At 38.8% G+C, this 22,314-nt stretch overlaps 1 protein-coding gene across 1 annotated transcript; it reads left to right on the top strand.

Moving 5' to 3' along the window:
• Window positions 1-13,347: 13,347 nt before the first annotated feature.
• On the top strand, window positions 13,348-21,884 carry LOC125766061 (uncharacterized). The gene is made up of 5 exons (XM_049431644.1): window positions 13,348-13,630; window positions 14,004-14,358; window positions 18,753-18,838; window positions 19,405-19,531; window positions 19,619-21,884. The coding sequence occupies exons 2-5, from the start codon at window positions 14,298-14,300 to the stop codon at window positions 19,861-19,863; spliced, it is 519 nt and encodes a 172-aa protein (XP_049287601.1). The 5' UTR covers window positions 13,348-13,630; window positions 14,004-14,297; the 3' UTR covers window positions 19,864-21,884.
• Window positions 21,885-22,314: the final 430 nt, after the last annotated feature.

Below are 22,314 nucleotides of genomic sequence, written 5' to 3'. Positions count from 1 at the left end.
TCAAACAGGGGCACCGAAGCGCAGAGTTCGCATCCTTCCTGTCTTTTGTCTGGAAGTTTGGTTGTTTGTGTACCAACAACCAGTTGATTGCCCATTTTGCGAAGAAAACGGGAACGGAATTCTCATCATGGATCTTCCCCAAAAACAAATGGAAGCTAACAAAAAAACAGGAATCAATGAAAATGAGAAACACTTACTGGTAAAGCAGAAAATCATCACCGACTAAACAATCGTATTAAATGTCCAGCTTCAGAAACGCAATTTAATCCAGCGCGGTCAACGAACAACTCTTCCTGTGGCGATAGTTATTGAAAGCAATCGATACAGCACAATACATATAGCGATTGTTGTTAGTTTGTGTTCCAAAAAACGTCATCTTCCAAACAAGCTGTCAGCAGTTTTTCATTGCCTACTACGCCCTTGGGTTTTTTTTCTATCGTTGGTAATTGGTGCTGCCGCCTTGGGAAAGCAATATGACACCTACAGCATTTTTGGCTGACCACTTGACAAAGCTTTCCAATGAGAGCTAAGTGAAGCGCTTGGCGCACCTACACCATACTACGCGGTTTCCCCATCTTCCGCAAGACAACCGTTCCAAAAAAACGAAAATGTTCATTTTTTTCTTCTAACGATTTGTGTCTCGTCCTGAAATCGATTCTGTTTCGGATTACAGATCTTGCTTTCATCTCACAGTCCACCGTACCGCTTTCCAAGCGATGGGAAAGAAAACTCGTTTGCGAAGCATTCGAAAAACGAAACAAAACAGAAGCTAAATGAAAAGCAGCACGGTAAGTTTTAATTGGATTGAAAGAAAATGCCGTAGCTTTCTTGGTGGTTAGGTGTGTTTTCTTTTTGTGTGTGTTTTCCTACATTCCCTTTCCCAACAGTTTACACAACAACAACAAAAAATACAAAATACGACACAAACACGAATTGTGTAGAGTTTTTCGTTGTTCATGTCGTTCGATCGATTGTTTTACGTGCATTGGGATAAATAAAAGGTGAAACAAACCAAACAAAAAACAAAAAGAATATAAAAGTATCCACACTCTGCATTACAATGTTTGCTGACCGGTGAGTTTAGGTTCCAAATGCTGTATCAAGCTACTGCAAATAAAGGGGATTGAGTGAGTGAAGGTTTTTCTAATTTCGCGGACACCGCTAAGAAGTTGCTTTGGTTCGTAAATTTGGTCCGAAACCTAATATTGAGTACGTGGAAACATGCAACGAAATGTTTCGTTTCGTTGTAATTGCTTACATAAATTAATTGTACAGGAGGAAATTTGGGGAATGGTGTATTTGTAGAGGAAATAAAAGAATAATCAAACAAAAAACATTGTGAACAATCTAATTCCTCTTTAACTTCGCGATGGAGACGCCTATACAAGTTTCGAGAGTGAAAACTTCAGGAATATTCTGCTATAAGTCAATTCAGACCCTGAATTACATTGATGCTGAAGATAATATTAGTTAATAGTTCTTTTATATAATGAAAAAAATGGGTAAATTGCAACTATAGCTGGTTGGAACTTTGGAGTCGCCTAAAACTTCTTGGTTGAATTTAGTAAAATTTTCTAAGTTGATTTACCTATTTTAACCCAAATTGGTTGAAATAAATATTTTCACTCAACTAATGCTTTAAATTAAAAATAGAATAAAAAATCAGAAAAAAAAATTTAAAAAAATTTCAACTCGAAAATTTCATAAGGCTTACCCCTTACGTTTTTTTTGGGAAATTTTGCAAAAAAAAATTAAATTGATTTATTTTAATGCCAATTGGTTGCAATGTGTTTCTTTTCACTCAAGTAATGCTTTAAATAAAAAAAACAGTGAAAAATAATAAAAAAATCAAAAAATTCTAAAAAAATAAAAATTGAATAAGGCTCATTTTTGTACCAAGTTTTGCCTATAACTCGGTCGGTATCCAACGGATCGCCAATTTTTAACCTGTGGTCGATAGATGGCATCAATGGCTACATTTTCTTGTTGGACGGCCATGCCCTCAGATGTCTGTGCCAGAAGTTATCCGAAGAATCAAGTTCCTTACCCTGTTTGAGAAAATGTAAAATTTTCCTCATTTTTAAGCAATTTAGCAAAATTTATAAATGTGATATATTTTCATGCAAATTTGTTGCAATAGGTTTCTTTTCACTCAAATAATGCTTTAAACACAAAAAAGCATAAAAAATCAGAAAAAAACTTAAAAAAATTTTCAACTCGAAAATTTCATAAGGGGTACCCCTTACGTTTTTTTTTGGGAAATTTTGCAAAAAAAATTAAATTGATTTATTTTACTGCCAATCGGTTGAAATAAGTTTCTTTTCACTCAAATAATGTTTTAAATAAAGAAAAGAATAAAAAATATTAAAAAAATCTAAAAATTTGAAAATTTCATAAGGCTAGGAACATACAGTAATGACTGGAAATCGGTTGAAGGGAATATATTTTTAAGCAATTTTATAGAACCCACGGTGAGCTAAATCAAAACACCTGTTCCAATACTCAAATATGCTTCTTAGTCATGGACTTTGCCTGCTTTTCGCGAGAAAGATGATCAGAAGCATTTTTGGCCCCGTATGTACGGAAGGACAATCATCCATTATAATCCTCCATTATCCAGGCATTATAAGGACGAGTTTTTCGAGTACGATAGGTTTACTATTGTACCGTGAATTAGACACGCCAGTCTTCGGTGGGTTGGTCATTCAAATGACAGCGCACGATCCTGCCCGTAAAGACGTTTTAGGTCTTCATGGACAGAAGAGACGTGGTAGGCCCAAACTGAGGAGGATTGAAGACATTGATAGTCCGACAGAAAGGTCGTCATAATGGACCGCTCGACCTGGAGTGCTCTAGTGCACTCCTGCATCAATTCTTTAAAGATGCGTTTGTCTGGTAGGAAATTGGGAGTCACATTGACAAATTTCGTATTCGATACTCACCTGTAACGATGACAGATCTCTAAAGACCTTTGGTTACTGACATGATATTCAGGTTAATGTTGCGTGAACAATGGGATATCATTATAGCATCAGCAAAATAAATAATTATAATAATAAAAGTCAATCTAGACAAGAGCTGATCCCACGAAAAATACCATGTTAAGCCTTCTCATCCAATGCACTCCTCAATTTTCTCATCTTAACTGCTCCTTACCAAAGATTGCTATTATCTACGAAGAAAAATGATTGCTCTTCTTAAAATGCAGCAGCATTATAAGCAGGGACAGTATAATTCCCTGCAACAAATCTAAACCATGAATCTAAATGGGGACGAACAACGCTATGATGAATGACCCCGTAATATTCAGACGTTCGGGACGCTTATCTTCCAATTCCTTTTCCTTCCATCCAACAGAAATATTCCACTTCTGTAGCAAACAAAACCATTTAACCATGAACGCTAACGTTCCGGCGATGTAATCATTCCGCTTACAAAAGCTGCTGCATAAAGCGAAAAGGATGCAATTTTGTTGCTTCGCTTGATGGCCTCTTCGGGTTTGGGGTTGAATATTTTTCCTCTACTACCGTTCCGTTTTGTTTCTGTTTTGCCTCAAACTCCCCTTTATAAAGTTAAGCCGCTATTTTGTGTCGTAAAATTACAACCAACCATTCGGTGATACGAAATGACAAAATGTAGCATGGATGGTAGAAGCTGTCGGAATGGACGAGAGTGGATAATTTGGGGGAAGCTGCCGTTAGCGGACATCGTTTTCGTCTGGGGAAAAATTTGTTAACTTCGTTGGCTAGCTGCCAAAAACGATGTAACGAACGCTGTAAGCCGACGGAACCGAAGCTATTCTTTTCCCTCGTTATGTCCTTTCTGTTCTGCACTGTTTTCGACGTTAGTTGAAAATGTTGTCCTCGACGTCGAAAAACCCCTACGGTACTTGTTCGGGCTCGTGCACTTTCCCTACCTGCATCGAAAGCAAATACGATGAAATACTTCGAATGGGAGTATATTTTTACCGAACTTTCCGATCATTCAAGAGGCGAGGGAGAACTCAACGGAGGAAAAGGAAAATGTACTCCATTGCGATAAAAAAAGCCCCACTAATGGGAACGATGCATTGAAGCCCCATGCTGCACACCTAAAGATGTGAGAAAGGTTCTCAAATGTGTTCCCAAAATTCTCATCACCGGCAAACTCCGGGGGTTGAAATTTTCGTATGATCGAGTCTTTCGCTTTTGCGGCCAACCGACATACTGGAAAACTGATTGATGCTGTCTGATTGAGAATAGTTTGACTTTGGAAGAGGTGGAAAAAACAGGACGCAAAAAATACGCCCGAAAAAACCACACCAAACAAATTCCTTTGCCTTGTGAGATTGTTCGCTGCCTGCGGTTACACCGTACGGGAAATGGAATTTCGGTGCTTGAGTAAGAGCCAAAAGAGTAGAGCAAAAAAAAACAGCTAAACCATTCGCCTGAAGCACGATGAATGGTTGCCTCTTACCGTAAAGGAACGCGCGCTTGAAATGGGTGGGCAATTTGCATTTGAGAAAAATTCAATTTTCGACTTTTCGGTTCGCTGCAAAACTGAGCGGGGCCGCTGTGCAACGAAATAAACAAAACAAACAAAAAGAAGGGATAAAGACACCAAACGATATGCATTTGCAAATTTTTGCATTGCATCTATCGGTTTTCATTTGTTGCGGAAAAGACAGTTAGCAAAAGGATTTTTTTCGTTTTTCGTTCCTTCTCTTTGCTATTATTTGTTTTGTGAGTTTGATTCGAATAGTTCACTTAGCGTAAATAATGATGCTGGCAATTGTGATTTTTTTTTCACTATGAAGGATAATAACTATACTTAAGTGGCAATATCTTCCTGATCAAAAATCGGTTAGAAAATGGATAATGTTTAATTCCGTAATGATGTCGATTAACATGGAAAAAATCAAAAATATGAAACGAACGATAAAATTAAATGAGGGGGTTTTCAGCCTTCTAGTGTGTTGCTTGCAAAAGATGCATCATGAAGGATAATGTTCTTGTCATTTTGATAGAATTGGAACAAAATCAAGGGGAACTGAGAAGAATTTCATATCTACTACCTCAACACATTCCAGTTTAAGTTTTATACTCTTGTAATCAAAACAAGATTTGAACCCAGCCGGGGTGTGATTGTAATGTTATTGTTTTGCCAACTATACTATTTAGCCTACCGACTCACGAACAATCAAGTGAGCCAATAAAAACACAGATACCGCACAGAAAACAATAGAACGGAGCTTTCTTGAGGTTTATTGTTTGAGGTCCTTTGTTTGATGTAACTAATAAACATAGTAAAATTTCTATTCAATAGTCTATTTTTGACTCCGTTTTTTCCCACTGCTTGTTAGGAAGCGTTATTACAGATTCTATTCTGTAAAGGATCTTCACCGTACTAAACCGCTGAAATACGAGCACCAAAAGGAAGAAAAAAAACACACAATTTAAATAAAATTAAAGCGAAGAAAATGATGCCGTTTTCCACGCCCTTCTCCCCCACCCCCCCAAAAACCCCAGATACGCACACATTTAAGAGTGATGCTAATGGTTATCAGCATTATTGCCCCGCATCCCCGCATTGGTTTTGTGCGAATTTCCTCCGTATTTATTGCTCCGTTCGGGGTTTGCTTTCGAAGGCAAAACCAAAAAAAAAAGGATATCAATTTTCGCTCGTCGATATATTTATGAGTCCAGTTGATTGTATTTTCTTCCTTACAGAGCGTAACCGCACGGAAACACGCGCAAAAGTGCGAAAGTAAAAGTGGAACAAAAAAAAACAAACAAACAAAAGCGGTTCGTTAGCGAATTGCGATCGATTGTGTTTGATGTTCGGAAGTGGAAAGGTGATTATAATAAACGAAATTCTAGAGAGTAGACAACGATAGGTGTGTGTGTGTGTGCGTTTGTGCGCTACCATTAGTAGTTCGTTAGTGTTGCGAACGCTTTAGGCGCAGTTTTATTACACCGCAAGCAATAAATCGCCGATCGCCAAGCCAATCATTTCGTTCTTTGTGTTGTTGTGTGGCTTAGTTTTTGGGCAGGCGAGCAACACTACTTTATGTACTAGTGAATAAGTTTAGCATAATCTAATCGAAACAGATAAAAGCAGTCTGAAGAAACCAAGGTTCACTTTGTGACCAATTTCTCTATTCTCATTCATGATGTTTGCTTGGTATATTACGGCGCACTTCTCCAATTTTTTCGCCGACCTTCTGATTCATATTCATGACTCTTGTTCTATCCGGCCTTGCGGAAAATGGACACACCGACTCGGCGGACGAACATGTGCATAGTGATTATTCAATTTAGGAAACGATCTCATCGTTCAGTCACATAAATCACTTCATTTGGAGTATCCTCAAAATGTGCCATTATTAAGTCACCGGTTATCAGGTCCTTCCGTTTTTCTTTTGTGGCCACTTTCTTCGGTGTCCAGATGAGCTTCTTTTTTTTGGTTTTCATTAAAGAAAGGGAAGTGAAAATCCCGAAGGATTCCAATCATCAAAGTGTCTTGCTTGATGCGGACAACAACCAAAAATAGGTCAATTCCCCACCATTAACGTGATTATGCGTACGGAAAGTTGCTCTTTCTCTTCACTCTAGGGTGGAGTTACACTTAAACTTTATTCCCCTCTACCTCGTTGTTCGATATCGCGCCCGTACTGTGGGTGGCCAATGAGGTGACAAAAAACAACCGTGTACACCACTGACTGAATGCCAAGGTACAGGCCGTTACGTCGAGCGGTTTGCTGTTCGGACCACGTGCCTTCTCGTTGTTCGAAAAGCAGGCGGTAAATTCTTCCTGGTCACGCGAACCCAAACTCGATTCGATTCTTCACCATCCAAATCCATCCGATTACGACCGGAGTGCGGTTACTCCTTCCCAAAGGGTTTCGTCTGTATCCTTGGCACTCGTTCACCTTCTTTCTCCCGTTTATGCGTCTTCTGGCACTATCGGTTGGCAGTTAAACCGCGTGGAAATGTTAACGGCGATATTAGCACAGTCCGTATAGATGTCAAGGGGAACGGTTCTATTTATAGGGTGGGTTCACACAATCTCACCACAACACAACTTCACAACAGCTTTTCTTTATCGTCCTGGTGCGAAAGCTTGCTCGGAAGGAACCACTTCTCAGGTTCTACGCCCTAACACAGGAACCTGCTTGAACTGTGCTGCATTCTGGCGGCCACTTGATTCACAAATCTACCCAGCGCAAGTAAGAGAAGGAAAGTTTTCATCAAGTTTTCATTCGCCGTGTCCGGCTCCGGCGTTTCAGTAGCACAGGGTTGTAAAATTGCAGTATCGTGCACAAAGGTCGATGACGGTATGATTAGCAAAACGGAAAGCCATGGCACGGGTATGTGTACCTATGCATTACACAACCATTTACCAGAGCGTAAGCAGTTCAGAATTGGCTACAAGTCAATGAAGCAGAATCGATCAATGTATTTCTGCCGAAAGTGATTACATTGGTAAACTACATTGTTTACGATTAGTCAGAGCCATATTGCCTAATATTGTGCGACGAGTGATTAATACTTACTTGTGACGTGTGAGAGAAGAAAAAGTCATATTACATGAAATATCTAAACAAAATTTTAAATAATGAAGTTGTGCCCGAAAAAGTAATGTTTTCCTTTTGTGTTCTATGTTTGTTTTTAAACCATACATTTTAAAAATTTCTTATCAGATGTTTTTTACACGATTGAATATGTTAAAACATTTGTGACGATTACAACACACATATTTAAGTTTAATTTGCACTAGAGATGGGCGCACTGAGTAAGAGTGAGTGAGTGAGTTTAATCGTGCATAGGAGTTTATGGTTTCAACTCAGTATAAGGAGTTTTAATGACTCTTTCACTTACTCTGTGCCGACTAATGACGCACTGCTTGGCGTTTTTACTCACGCAATAAGAGTTGACGAAGAGTGAGCTGACACGCAAAAGAATGAGTCATTAGTCGGCACAGAGAGTGAGTGGGTAAAAACCTCGAGGAGTGAGTCATTAGTCGGCAGAGAGAGAGAGTGAGTGAGTAAAATCGTCAAGGAGTAAATAAAGCACTAGTTTAGAATAATATTTTTATGTCTCTCAAAAAAGTGAGTAAAAGTTTCAACTCCTTATAACCACTATTTCACTACGATTCAACTCTCTGAAAAGAGTGAGTATTCTCATCTCTAATTATGCACATTAATCCATGCGACATACCTACCGTGAAGCACCTTAACTTTATGTTAAAACCCGAATAAACATTTTTAAGTTAAAACATTCTAGAAATGTTTTGAATTAAGTTATGATGATTGTCCGTATCCGTCCCGATTAGTGTTTGTATTCCGTCTGTTGAAACATGCGCACTCCAAAGTGGTCATACGTGGTGACGGATATTACTAAGTGGATATATAATTTGGGCAATAAATATTATTAATGCGGAAACCTTCTTTGTTGGACAGTATAATGACTGACGCATGACCCACTTTAATAGACTGTTTTAAATTATTGGTGAATTGTTAACCCAAAGCCGCATTATATTTATAGAGCTCAGCCGAAAAGGTGTTGAGTTTTATGTTCATTGTACCTAGCAGAAAGTCAATCGTGATGTACTACATTAGTATCAGCAATAACATGTATCGGGATAGTACAGCAATCGTCACTAGGTGTGTTGCGGAATTCTTCTACTTGCCGCACTGTGGTTTGTGACGTATTTCATGGAAATAATTCATTTCAGCGTTATCTGTTGGTACACACTAATTCGAACATCCATGGGACTCAGTTTTAATTGTGACGCTGACTTTACATGTGAGATACGGAACTGGAACCCTGCAGAGGAAGGAACGTTCGTTTTGCGTCATATTCCGGACACCTACGGGACGTTGGAACTGAGAAATTTTTTGGTATCTTCAACTACCAGCAAACTGTTCGACGACTTCACAGCTACACGGCAACATTTAGAAACAGCAGTCATCGTGAAAATGTCCGCTTTGCGCAACTTTGTACTGGAAAATGGTGCAACCCTTAATGCAGTGAGGTTTGAAAAAACATATCTTAATTCGATAGAATTTGGGCAAAACTGTAGTTTACTGTATGTAACGATCGAGCGCAGCAAACTCGCCCAATTGCCCAACTCCATACACGAGCTGAAATATCTGAGGCGGCTCTCAGTAAGTAACTCACTGCTTCAAACGATCAATTTATATGTCCTCGCCGAATTACCACAGTTGATATTGTTAAATTTGACCAAAAACAAAATACGCTCCCTGTATTCAACGGTGGAGAATGCGTTGTTTCCCGCACTGGCTAATGTGTACTTACGGGAAAACAAACTAAGAAGCATTAACTTGAACTTGTTCAACGGAATGAAGGCTCTCGAACAGATCGAACTAGCGCACAATCTCATCAGTGTAGTGTCGGGATCATTAGTGTCTAGTAGTTTAAATTTTCTCGATCTATCATCTAATCGGATATTTCAGCTTGATTGTTGTAAGTGGGTTGTTCCAAACTTACGGAATCTAATAGCCAGTGACAATCTTTTTCGCACACGGCCAACGTGTATGGAGCAGGCAATGGTGAATGTTTCCAGTTTGGATTTTGACAACAATCAGCTCCATCCGGATGAGTGGCTAGTATTAGAAAAATTTGAGAATTTATACGTTTTAAGACTGGTGAACAACAAACTACCGTACTTTGTGTTTAACAAAAGTACTATGCCATCGAACATGAAAAGTTTGAATTTGAGTAATAACAAATTGCGGCAGCTGGAAATACCGTATTTTCCGCATAAGGATATGTTTTTAGACGTATCCTTAAACTGCATTAGCAGTATTGATTGGGACAAAGTTTCAACAAATCTGACCAGGCTATCAATGGGAGGAAATCCGTGGGATTGCAGTTATGATAATAGCCCTAGCTACAATATTAGGTTAAAATCTTCGTGTGTCGCAAACAAAGTCAGCGCTTGTGATGTGGATGAAACGTAAATGTAAAATACAAACGTCGTTACGTTTTAAAATAACACAATGGAAATATATGTAGTTCGTTACTATGAAAAACATTTCGTATCGAGGGACGTAGATCTGTTCAGAGTTTGAACACGAGATCCAGGAATTTGTGAGTCCTGGATCAATTGATCGTCTTGATCTCTCTTCTCGCTTTCATGGAATGCGTTAAGTTCAGAATCACTTGAATCAGTATTAACGTTGAGGCGTAATATAATCAAATCGTACCTTAATCTAACTTAATTCAATATTTGTATTTAACGAATTCCCAACATATAATTCCACTAACAAATATATAAATCAATCAATAAATAAAGTTATTCTGGTATAGTCAGCTCATCTTCATCTGGCCTAAAAGGGTATTATGCCGCTAAGCTGTCACAACATCGATTTTCTTAACAAGAATGTCTATCATTTTTACTAATGAAAAAAAAAAGGATAATTTGACTTAAAATGCTTTTATTAAATGGATTTTTAATGTGCTCACGCTTAGTCTGCGGATGGAATAAAAATCTCATTTAAAAATCATCATAATTCAGTCTCTTGTGGAGTTTTAGGTAGAGCTACAACTAAAAGTATTACAATTTCGGTGGCCTAATCTTTTTGTTTTCGATCATAGATTTTTTAGTGCCATTTTGACATGAGTGTAGTACTGGGAGTGTCTGTTAAATTGTCTCGTTGGTCACTAGATGAAATATGTATATGAACTAGTTCAATAGCATGAAGGCTCTACAGACACTAGAGCTTTTCAACAATCGTATTGTATCCTTGTCCGAATAATTTAGTTTAAGAATACACGAACTGTCTCACAACCACATTACTGTTTTAAGCTTAGTATAACTTCAGTATAGCTGGGAACAATTTCATAACAAAAAAGGTTTTCCGTGTAAGCAATACACCAAAATTGGCCATACAAATGTGGTAGTATTTTTCCCCTCCAATTAATCGTTACAATTTATTACCCTAATTTTATACGCTCGCATACGGCAAAATGGTACCCATTTCCATTCAATTTACCACCATGCGAATGTGAGGAGTTTGTTTGTGTAATGGGACGAATAACCTTAACCTTCCTCCTGACCTGCTTACCTCCACTGCCTTGGCCCGTACGCAAGCCCGTACGCGCAATCAGGTGATTAAAATCATAAATCTCTCACCGAGTCAACCTCATTGACTTTGATTGAGCGTGAGGCGACTCATATCACTACGCTACCCTGTGGGACATGGCCATTTTCTCCATGCCTCCCTCCTCCCTCACCGTGGGGGCATATATTCCCATAGCTTTGGCTTGGTTACAGTTGGACTTGGGGTTTGGGAATATTATTCCCTGCATTATGGGTTGTGTGTGTGATGTGGCGCTTCTATCTGTCCATCGCTTTGCATTCTAACCGGGAAGGGAGTTAAAAAAAGGGTGCGTCAAATATACCCACGTGCCTGTAATGATTTCCAGGACCAGGTGTGTAATTTGATCATTTTGCTACCCTTGATTTTTGCAATCAAGCAAACAATCAGGTGTGGAAGGCTTTTGTTGTTGCTCACTTATCGCTCAGCTGTATTGGAATTATTGAGCGTAGCTTAGTATGAATTGGAACAAATATTTTTATGCATATGTTAACGAATATGATTCTAAGCTGTGAAGAAGGAAAATTTAAAAATTGTTTATTGACACGCTAAAGAATTAACTTAATTCAAGCAAAGGCTGAGTTTAAGCGCCCAAATGTAGGCAATATGCTCACGGGGAAAAATAAAATCCTTAACTGTTGTTTAACGATGCTGACTATCGTTCTTTTTTATTTTTAAAAAGCAGTTAAAAAGACATCATCACCCGTTTGTGAACCTGCCTGCACCAGCCTGAAAACGTCCAACAGATAGAATATGGGAGGCAAAGCAAAAAAAACACGAACAAACGTTTGCCACAAACATCAGCCACTAGTGTTCCACCTACTTAAGCTGTTGATTGTCGTCATGGTGCAAAAGAGGCCACTTCAACAAAACCCCTTCAGTGTCCAACAAGGGTCTGATAAACATCACACGAACAAATGTGCCCCATATAAACCCCTCCCGGAAGAAGCAAAACCAGAAACCAACAGCCAAACACCCGAGAACACCCATCGTTCTACCAAGCGATGAAGGTTCTGTTTCCCTAACGGGCTCGTAAATCAGCCCCATCATCCTCCGATTCCGTCATCATCATCAACATCATCGTTGCAGTGCAAACCCAATGTTTGTCGGGTTTTTGAAAATGTTCGCGCGATGAAGTGAATTTTCCAAAAACTAAAAACTTTCTGCGTTATGTTCCTTTTTGCTCCAATACCGCGTTCAGTGGTGATTCCGGGACCCTCGCTGTTTCGGGAAGTAATATCGCTAACGCTACACGATACGTTACGTAACTGGTGGCCATCGCCAGAAAAACCCCCAAACCGTTGGGAGCGAGTGCAACGTTTCAAATTAAAAAGCAATCCATTTGCTATAAATTTGGCAGCGAAACAACGCGGACAGGGACAGGATGATTGTGAACAGGGCGAAACGAAACGGTTCCTCTATTACAAGTGGAATTTTCGAGGAAGCCGAATTGTGTGTTGTTTTGTTTCGCTTACTGGAAGAAACAAGCCGCAACCACAAGCGCGAGATGAAACCTTGGTTTATCTATCCCATTTTGTGTGTCCTTTCCTTTCTGGCCAAACGGTTCCAATATATTTTGCTTCAAGAGCAATCGGATTATAAGACAATTTCAAAGCAATGACTCGAAACGATGGGGAAGCAACGGAAGATGTTGTTCTATCCTTAGCCCCGTTGCCGTTCTTGATTGAGTTCTGTTTACTGTGGAAGTGAAAAATTGTTCACAAGCGACACAGAAGTCACGCACGGAATGATGATGTTTTACATTTATGATCCTTTTTTCCCTTTTAATTTTATTATTCAGGGCAGTAACTCTCATTGAGATTGAAAAAAAATCTCCTATTTAAAATCTGCATCGATTTTGAAACGGTCAAACACAACATTCCAGCTTCAAAACATCAATTTTCCCAGACAAATAGTCCCATTACGAATAATGGTAAGTTTTACAATTCCCTCAACTACTTCCGTAGATCTGCACAAAGCTTTCACACAGATCGTACCGTTCGTGGCCCATTCATTCCTTTCCGTTTGGGAAAAACTAACATTCGGCTTTTCCTACTTTTCTTCGCTGCTGCTGCTGCTGAGAGCAAACATCTTCCTTCGTGTACGCTCACGATAATGGTTCATTTCTTCGGACTATTTTCACGATCCACTTAGAACGACGGCAAGCGGATGAATGAACGAACGAACGATGGTCGGAAAATTTTGCTTCGTGACGTCGTTTGCTTCGGAATGTTTTCCGAGTTGTGTGGGAAAAAGTGTTGGACCACAGTCAGTCTGTAACGGTCATTCGACGGTGTCGGAACGTATCGGAACGCGTTGGTTCGAAACAGAGTGCAGTTAACGGATTTCTTTTCCTCTTCTCTTTTCTTCTACATCTAAAGTCCTGTATCCTTCCGTATCCTATCACTCGTCTAGTGTTTTTCCATGCTTCAACAACGGACACCCTTTTCATGTGTGTATGTGTTTTTTTTCTAAATGGAAAAGAGTGTAGTTAACTAAATTAATTTTCTAATCTACGGGAAAAAGGTAAAAACCAACGGAAACAATTACACAATTAAACTACAATATTTGTGCATTTTGTTTTCTGCCAAGTGAAGATAAAAAACAAGTACGGATTGTTTGGTGTCCCAACGAAATTGGATTGCATTTAAATAACGTTTAATTTAAACATAAAAGTTCTATTTTTGTGGAAATTTTTTGTTATAAGAAATTTAAAATAAACAGTGTAATATCTTGAAAGTGTAATGAAACTGTTAACAACTTGAAAGTTTTAATGTAACAAAGTGATTGAAGAAACCAGTGCCATTTTATACACTATTTCTATTGTTTTCTTTTCTTTTTTTTTGTAATTGAATTATTTTCTCTTCTTTTCCACTTTCGTGCATCGTACATCAATCAGTGAAAAGCTAACACGAAACATAAAACCAAACCATCAGCTTCGCAAAGGAAAACGGTTACCAGATCGGTTTCCGGGATTTGGACCGGTTTCCGATAAGCGAAACTAACTCCCGTCACGGATAAAAAAAGGGCGAAGAAATACGGCAACAAACCAAAAAGGAACACAATTTGGTACAACTAACACCGACGCCAACGTGTCTCCTGCAAGCAAGTGTACCGGAAATAGCCGGAGCCAACGTTTGTGATTTTCTTTTTGCAGACGCGTGGTCCGGACGACCTAAGACACACCGGCAAAATGAACAAATTCTATTCGATTTTTATGCAAATTTGTGTGATCGCCGCATCGATGCAGACTGGTAAGTCTGGGGATAAAAATGATTTTAAAAAACACAGAGAAAACATGTAAGAATGAAGTTTTTGGGCAAAATTGGTATTATTTTGTTCCTTTATAAGGAAGTTTTACAATTAAACACATCGAAAAGAACATTTTGTGAATTTGTTGGATAACTTTCAGAAAGTGATATCCTTGTACAGATGGTCCACCAGAAACACGTTACCTCTTATACGCGGATTTCAAAATTTTCCAGTGCAGTGATTTTATACAAAACTAAAGCAAATGAGTAAAAATTTGTTTGATGATGTCTTCTAATTTAATGAAATAATTTTTGTTTAAATAAAATCACCTAAAATGGAGTACATTACGAGCAGCACAAGGAAGTTGATTCTATAACTGTCAATTTGAAACGAATTTTGGATCTTTGGAAATTTCCGTCATGCGTTATAATGGTGCACAACGGGGACCATCTGTATATACTAAATGGCTACAGTCCAAAACGCATTAGAGCGAACCTACTTGGAAGTCAGTTTGCTCCAAAACTGCATCCACATGTGGCAAATGTCCTAACGAACGGGCGTCGATTCGCACCACACATTAATGTCAAGCGCTTTTGGCGTTGAAACGTTGTAAATTAGCTTCATTGCGTTCCACAAAGCAGTACCGGACTATTAGAGAAACACTGACTGAAGATATTTTTGGCCCAGCACCAGTTACGGTTTGGATTGAAGCGAAAACAAACAAAACAAGAATTGTTTCTTCGACGTAAGACGTGATCTGAAGCGGGGGTTTCACCTCTACAAGCTGTCGATCTTCTCCAAAAATGGGACAGGTTTACATTTTGCAGAACAGAAAACAAAACCCTCCCCCACCCGCCCGGGCACAGAAAGATCGAGTGGCACCTGTCGCAATTCATTCAACCACACACATAAACACACCGCCAAGCCAGCTTTTGGATGCGATTCGTTCCATCGTCTTTGCGCGTGCAAAACGTATAATAATGGGATGAAAAATGAGCTTCAACGATTCACTTTTCAACGGACGTCTTATTATTTATCCGTACGGTAGGCATGAATTTCAGTTGATCCTAAATAATGGAGCATCATAAAGTCAGCCGCGGCACTGTACGCATCACAGCGCTCTGCTGGATTTTACTTCGTTGCTGAAGGTTTTCATAAAACAACTGCCGGTGCTCTTGGTTCTTGGCCGTTTTTTTTTGTTTTTTGGTTGCGAATGAAAAATGACCATTACGACGAGACGATTGCAAACGGCGGACCATCGTTCCGGGACGGTGTGTGTTCGGGTTTACGCACGGATTATCATCGCTGTGATGAAGTTGTGCGCTGCTGCTGCTGCTGCTGCAATCTTTGCCACGAAACGTTCTTTGCAATGCGTGGGATGCTTAATGTCCTCTTTGATGTGGGGCACGTACGTGTCTAAAGTATGGGCAAGGTTGAGTGGTTTTCCGATGGAGCAATTACCGGAATTTCATTACTGCACTGCTAATGCAAGCTGATGGTTTCTTGGGATTTTGTACCATTCGGGGTAGTGGTTTTTTTACGGAGAAATTTATTTTATTTAACTTTATTAAAAACAACTGAGAGATGGAAACGAATAGTTTAGAACGAATAACAAAAAAAAATAATGCTATTAAAAAAGATTTATTAATTAACAAATGTTAATTGCATACCTTTAGGCGTTAGCACAAAGGACAAAGCTAAAAAGAGAAGAAAATAATTCTCGTTATTCTGCTAAATGAATCAAAGTGAATCAACTCGGAAATCATTACTACTCTCCCGAAGATTTTATTATTGAAATAGTTTAATCAATATATTAAAATTTCCGGTTCCGGGAATTAAAGCTCTCCTTGGCTATGCCCATAATGGAGGTCATAAAATGATCAGTTCAAAAACCAACAACGGGTCTCTTATTTATGGCTTTCCTTGACTTCATTCACCAGTAACGGGATAGTCGAATTTGCGTATGATGTGATCTTTTTCTTAACATTTTTAAGATCTTGTTTTAGATTGATATTTTTCAATTTGTAAACCCATTTTTTTCATTTTTTTTTCAAAATATTATTGGGCTTGTTGGACAAAATTTTTCTTTTCAAGAAAAACTGATTAGGAACATATCATTTGGCATGATTCAGAAATAATCCAACATCCATCGCTCCTGCCATGATCATACAACGAATGCAAATGGCATTCCATCATCGTAAATTGCATTTTCCACCTATCTACAATTGCAACCATTCCAAGAATGCATCAACTATCCTGCAGGGGGCCTCCACCACGAAAAAGCTGGCATATATCGTAACTTTTGTTGCTTTTTGCACCGAAGAATTTTCATCCCTTTGCCAATCTTTCACATCGTTTGCAAATGGTACAACACACGATCATGAAAATGCCATCCAGCCGCGTGGGAAAACCCTGTTCGAGCATTACGTAAAAGTATAACGCTCAACCATGAAAATTCCAGCCATAACCGTAACACGGTTATCCATTTGATGCAAGGGAAAAGCACAGACTATGGCACGGGGTTTTCTTTTTTTGTTGTTGCTGTGGGAACATCTCAGTACGTGCCTTCATTTGATTGGTCTGGATTAGGCCGGTACTTGCGAGTGATGATAAAAGGAGAATCGTACTGCAAGTGGAAACCTGGTGATCGGTCGTTCGACATGCAATGTGCAAAAGCAAGGTAAGAAAGCATTCGTTTGATGCTATTGAAGGGTACGGACAATGGAGATGAAGATAGTGAAAACTAATTCCCACCACACACACCGCCTTTGGTGCACTGACACGCTGAGCTGACGGGATGGAAGAATTCTGTGGAACTTTCCTCAATTCTAATGAACTGTGCCAAACGAACGATTAGGTGCTGATCGGAGTGAATGTTCTCTTCTGAACATCATCTTCCCGAAGTAGAGGTCCGTAAACACACAGAACCACCAGTACCTCAACATCTTACGATTCCCTTTTCTTTAAGGACGATGTAAAGAGCACGTGCTACTGAAACGTGGCCACATTCTGAAGCTGAGAAACTTTCCCAGCCACCCACAGGGTGGCAACCTTTCGTGCTGCTACTTTACCCCCTCATCCGTTTACACCATCTCCCGAACAGGTTGTTCAAGCTAGCGTTACTGTTTTATGTGTTTACGGTGCGCTTGAACATGGTTCTAGCGTGTTTCCGCCCGTCCGGATGGAATGTATGCACCTGCACCACACTAAACACCACACATGGGCCAAACAGGCGGTAGCGTGAAAAGGTGTGGAAAAGACGAAAACTAATTTGTATTTATGTGCCTTCCAACTGGTGGGATGGGAAAATTGTATTACGCTCTTTGCAATTCTTTCAACACTGCTCAGAACGACCATGCGTCTCCATCGGTAGCAATCGGTAGCATTACAAAGCCACGTGTTGCGGAACCAGCAGCTGAAGGCGACAGACGAAAAGCAATGTAAAATGGGGTGGGTGTATATGTGTTTTCTTTTCCATTTACTTACGATTACACGTAATCGTTGCTCCTTGGGGAGCAAATTCATCAAACCCGATAAGTGTATTACTTTCGACATTTTACCAGTCAAGTAATAATTTCACATAAAAACATTTAAAATTTATTTCATCTATTTTGTAGAACAATTTTGTTCTACTTTCTTTTCTGCATTTTTCATAGTATAGTTTGCGAACAAAATTATGCCCATCGCTGTGTGGACGATGCACCCAAATGGAACAACAAAAACTCACTAAAAAGACATTACCTAAGACAAATTAATGGGTGTGTTTGGGTTTTTTTTGCAACTAACCACTAAAAGAGAGCTAACACTCCCTTACGGTGGTAAACAATCAGATGGAAAACGAAAACCTATATGTACTCCGGGTGTGTACGATCACGAACACATTGTTTAGTGTCAAATAAAAGTTGTGTCGTTTAAGGTTGGTTTTTTTTTTCTATGGGCAATGATGAGGCAAAAAGATTTGTATCTTTCATTAGTTTTATCGTTTTTGGTACTGAAGTAAGGTGTAAAATCATTCTGATTGCTCGTTCTAACAGTAAAAGGTCCTAATGGATCGCTTAACATGGTTTAAGTGTCAACGGAAGGTATTGAAATGTTAGTTTTGTTAATGTGATGTATAATTATTATATATTATATACATTTGTAGTTATATGGTCTAATTTATCAAGGGATATGAATCGAATATAAAAGATCAACAAGATCGTGTTGTACATTAACGTAAATTTCAATTAAAAATATCATCTCCATTTTTTAAATATCTATCTACAAAAACTAAAAAAAATCCTATATGAATAAAGCTTTTTTAAAGCTTACTCTTCATAAAACGCTGATAAATTTAATGTTGAATTTCACCTTTATCTTTGCACGCGATTTCGTTTACCAACACATCGATGGATAGGACTTAGCATCAAATGCTACAACTGTGACTCAACCAGCAACGAGGAGTGTATGGATCTGAAGCGAAACTCTGCTATCGTCGCTGAGGTAAGAAACTTCACTGCACTGCTCCAAATGTGCTCCAAAAATGTAAGCAGCAGGGTCGAGTGCAGTACTCCAATATTAATCATCAATTAAACCGCGCCACAGGGTGGAAGGAATGAACAGTTGCAAGCAAGTTCCACCGCAGGAAGCAATAATCACCTTGTCTATCTGCGAGACTGACGTGCAATTGTTGTATCGTTCTAGAAATGGTCACTAAAATGGCTAGTGATACATTTTTACCCGTACCTGACATAGCCCTATATCAGCAAAGCAAAACCCGTAAGGAAGGATTTAATATGTTGTGCGTCCTTCACGTCATTATTATTAGCCAATAATGTATCGTGGCACGAATACGGGTGCGATTCTATTCTTGCCTCTAACTCAAAGATGTGTGCATACAGTGGGATTGTTTTGATCAAATTTTGCAGTTGCATGCGTCACGAGTTCCAGGGGCGGGGAAGGCTATTTGTGGCACAAAGGTTATCCTTGCATGAAAGAACAATCCAATGATTCACCAACATCAAACCGAACGCACATTGACATTTGTTTACTTTTCTTTGCCCCTTCAGACGTGTACGCCGAGTAAAATGGCTGCCACGACCGGGAACTGGTTGGCAGATTTGACACGCATCGAGTACTTTGGCGGTACGGAAATTACGGTACCGATGGTGTGCCAGAAAATTGTTGCTTCTAATGGTAGGTATCAGCAGTGGGGGGAAAAAAATACTAAGAAATTATTTCCATTCCTTTAAGCATACTTACCTTGTGTTGATCTGCTTATAGAAAATGGCGATACGATGACGTACCGTGGCTGTCAACTGGATGGCGGTAAAACCGATCCCTGCCAGATCGCGTACGGCAAGGCGAAGCTACAGCGTGGCGTCAAGATCGAGTCCTGTTCCATCTGCAAGGATGACGCCTGTAACGGAGGTCCACCCCGGTTGGGAGGACGTCCAGCAGTTTGGCTTCTGGTCGGAAGCGTTCTTGCACTGTTCTTCGGATACCCGTCCCGACGACTGTTTCTGTAAAACGTACTCTTCAGCAAAAAAAAAATTCAACACCGACACACCGTGCGTGTTGCATAGAACAACGTATCGGGCGTAGATTTGTCACCTACAGCTAATCTGTACATAACAATTGATTGATTGATAAAAATCAACCGGCATTTATGCACACGTGGAATCTGCTAACTCTCAATGCAAACTTCGTCAACGTGACGACTGACGAGACATCACAACTCTTTACGACTCACAGAAATCTTGCGTACGAAGTGAAACGTTTATCGTCTAAATAATCTATAACAATACCGAAGCAACTAAAAATAGGTTCCCCTCATCCCACAGCTTTAACCGGCCAACCAAAATTAATAGCTCTCCTGCAATCATCCTATGCCTTAAGCTATTTCTGACTCACAACAATTCTGCGGCTCCACATTGTGGCGGACGGGGTAATGGTAGACGGTGGCGCAAAAATCGCTTATTATGATAACGGACCTGAGTCACGGGTGTGTTTGCAGTGTATTATGATCGATTTTGGGTTTTGTGTTTCTTCTTTTCGGAAGACAACGCTAGTGATTGAGTAGATAAAATCAACGAACAACGCAGCTACCGGCAAAGCAATGGATAGATGATAAAACAAAACAAAAATAAGAAAAAAACACGATAGCATGAAATTAAATTGAATAGCACAAGGCAAAAAAAAGTCTAACAGGCACTTAGTTTTAGTGATAAGAACTATAGAAACACACACACCTTTGTCGATAGGGAAATAAGAAACTAAGCTAAGCAACGATCTAAATGCCGATAGAGATTAATTTAAAGCTACATTACTGTTAACGAAGAACATGAACACTTTCTAATGAAGAGAAACTAGCTATTGGAATACAGCCCCAAGATCAAATTCACGCATATGCCTTCATTCGATTAAAAAAAAAAAACAAATAAAAACGCAAAAACTTGCTGGGAAGCATAAGTTAAGATTGTCATACATTTGAATAACTATAAGTAACTACTCAAATCAAAATAGATAAATCACTCATCTGCACCACCGCGTAGAAGGATGCTACAAAGCGACGGTTGGTGATCGTACAGTTGTAGAAGGAACGAACAGGAACTTTGTAGCAAATAAATGTGCTTCTAAAGCATGTCGCTTTCTGCACGATGAAAAGGCATCTTCTTTCGTTGGCACTAACCACCGTTTTTGGGGAACTCTTACAGTTCTGGATCAACACTTTGAATCAATCTCTTAGAAATAATGTAACGTACCACCATAAGGACGCGTCGTGGATGAGAAAAGAATTTAAAACCATCTGCAGACATTCGCTGCATTTTTTTGTTTGTTGTTTGGCACAATAAATATTAAATAGACATTAGAGTAAGTAAGAGCCTCTGTAGAACGAAGGAGGTGTGGTAGTGTTTAACTGTCGTTATTCACCAAACAGTGGTAAAGCACGATAATGATACTTGAATAGTAGTAGTAACCGTTGCGTACTAATGGTGTGTAACGGTCTCACCAACACACCACACGATAAGTGTCATCTCTTTGTAACAGCAAGCAAGTCGAAAAAATGAATCATAAACGAATTTAGTTAATAATGTAACGATCAGCTTGGTATAATGATCATACTTTTTACATTTCGATTAGTGATGTTTTGCTTATCGAAAATAAAGGTATTATTTTCAAAATTAAAATTCCTCAAACATCCAATGCACAAACATCGTTAGTGTACATAAACGTGTTTTTATCAAACTTTGTTAAACCATCCATGTTGTTGGCGTATAAATATGTGCCCTCTTTTTTAACTAAAACTTATAAATACTCAACCGGCCGTAGATCTAATCCGATTGGAAAGTAGTTTTTTTTCTATTGTAATCAAAATTTAGACGCTATCAAACAACACGCAATACTAGAGAGCATCAGCAAATAAAGTTAGCAACACCCAGTAACGCAAAAAAGAAAAGGGGATGAAGCAGAACGAAAACTCAAACCAACATCACACAACAAATGATTGAATGGAAAATAAATGACACAACCAATAATATGGAAAAAACGACACAAAACAAAAAAAAACAAAGGTAAAATTTCTTTTTCTTATCACACAAAGAAAGCAAAAGTATTGGTTATATAATATGTAAATGAACGTAAAGGTGAGTGTTTTCAAGATAGAGATGTGCAAAGTGAGTAAGAGTGAGATAGTGAGTTGAAAGGCTGTATTGAACGAGTTTCGTTCACTCACCAAGAGGAGGAGATTGGCAAAATTTATAGAATTTTATGTATTATATTATTATTTTTTATTTTTTTATTTAAAGCATTATTTGAGTGAAAAGAAACTTATTTCAATCACTCCGCACTAAAATAGGTAAATGAATTTAGAAAATTTGGCTAAATTACTAAAAAAAAGCTAAGGCTATAGACTTAGGAAATTTTCAAATTTTAAGATTTTTTTTAATTTTTTTTTATTATTTTTCATTCTTTTTTTG

The sequence above is a fragment of the Anopheles funestus genome, chromosome 2RL, assembly GCF_943734845.2.
Source record: "Anopheles funestus chromosome 2RL, idAnoFuneDA-416_04, whole genome shotgun sequence".
Classification (NCBI taxonomy): domain Eukaryota; kingdom Metazoa; phylum Arthropoda; class Insecta; order Diptera; family Culicidae; genus Anopheles; species Anopheles funestus.
This window is presented reverse-complemented; position numbering and strand designations above follow the sequence as displayed.

Excerpts from the sequence above, each read along its gene's own strand:
- LOC125766061 (XM_049431644.1), top strand. The coding sequence starts at position 14,298 with ATGAACAAATTCTATTCGATTTTTATGCAAATTTGTGTGATCGCCGCA. Across the intron at positions 14,359-18,752 it reads CGCCGCATCGATGCAGACTG|GACTTAGCATCAAATGCTAC; the intron begins GTAAGTCTGGGG and ends ATCGATGGATAG. Across the intron at positions 19,532-19,618 it reads GAAAATTGTTGCTTCTAATG|AAAATGGCGATACGATGACG; the intron begins GTAGGTATCAGC and ends ATCTGCTTATAG.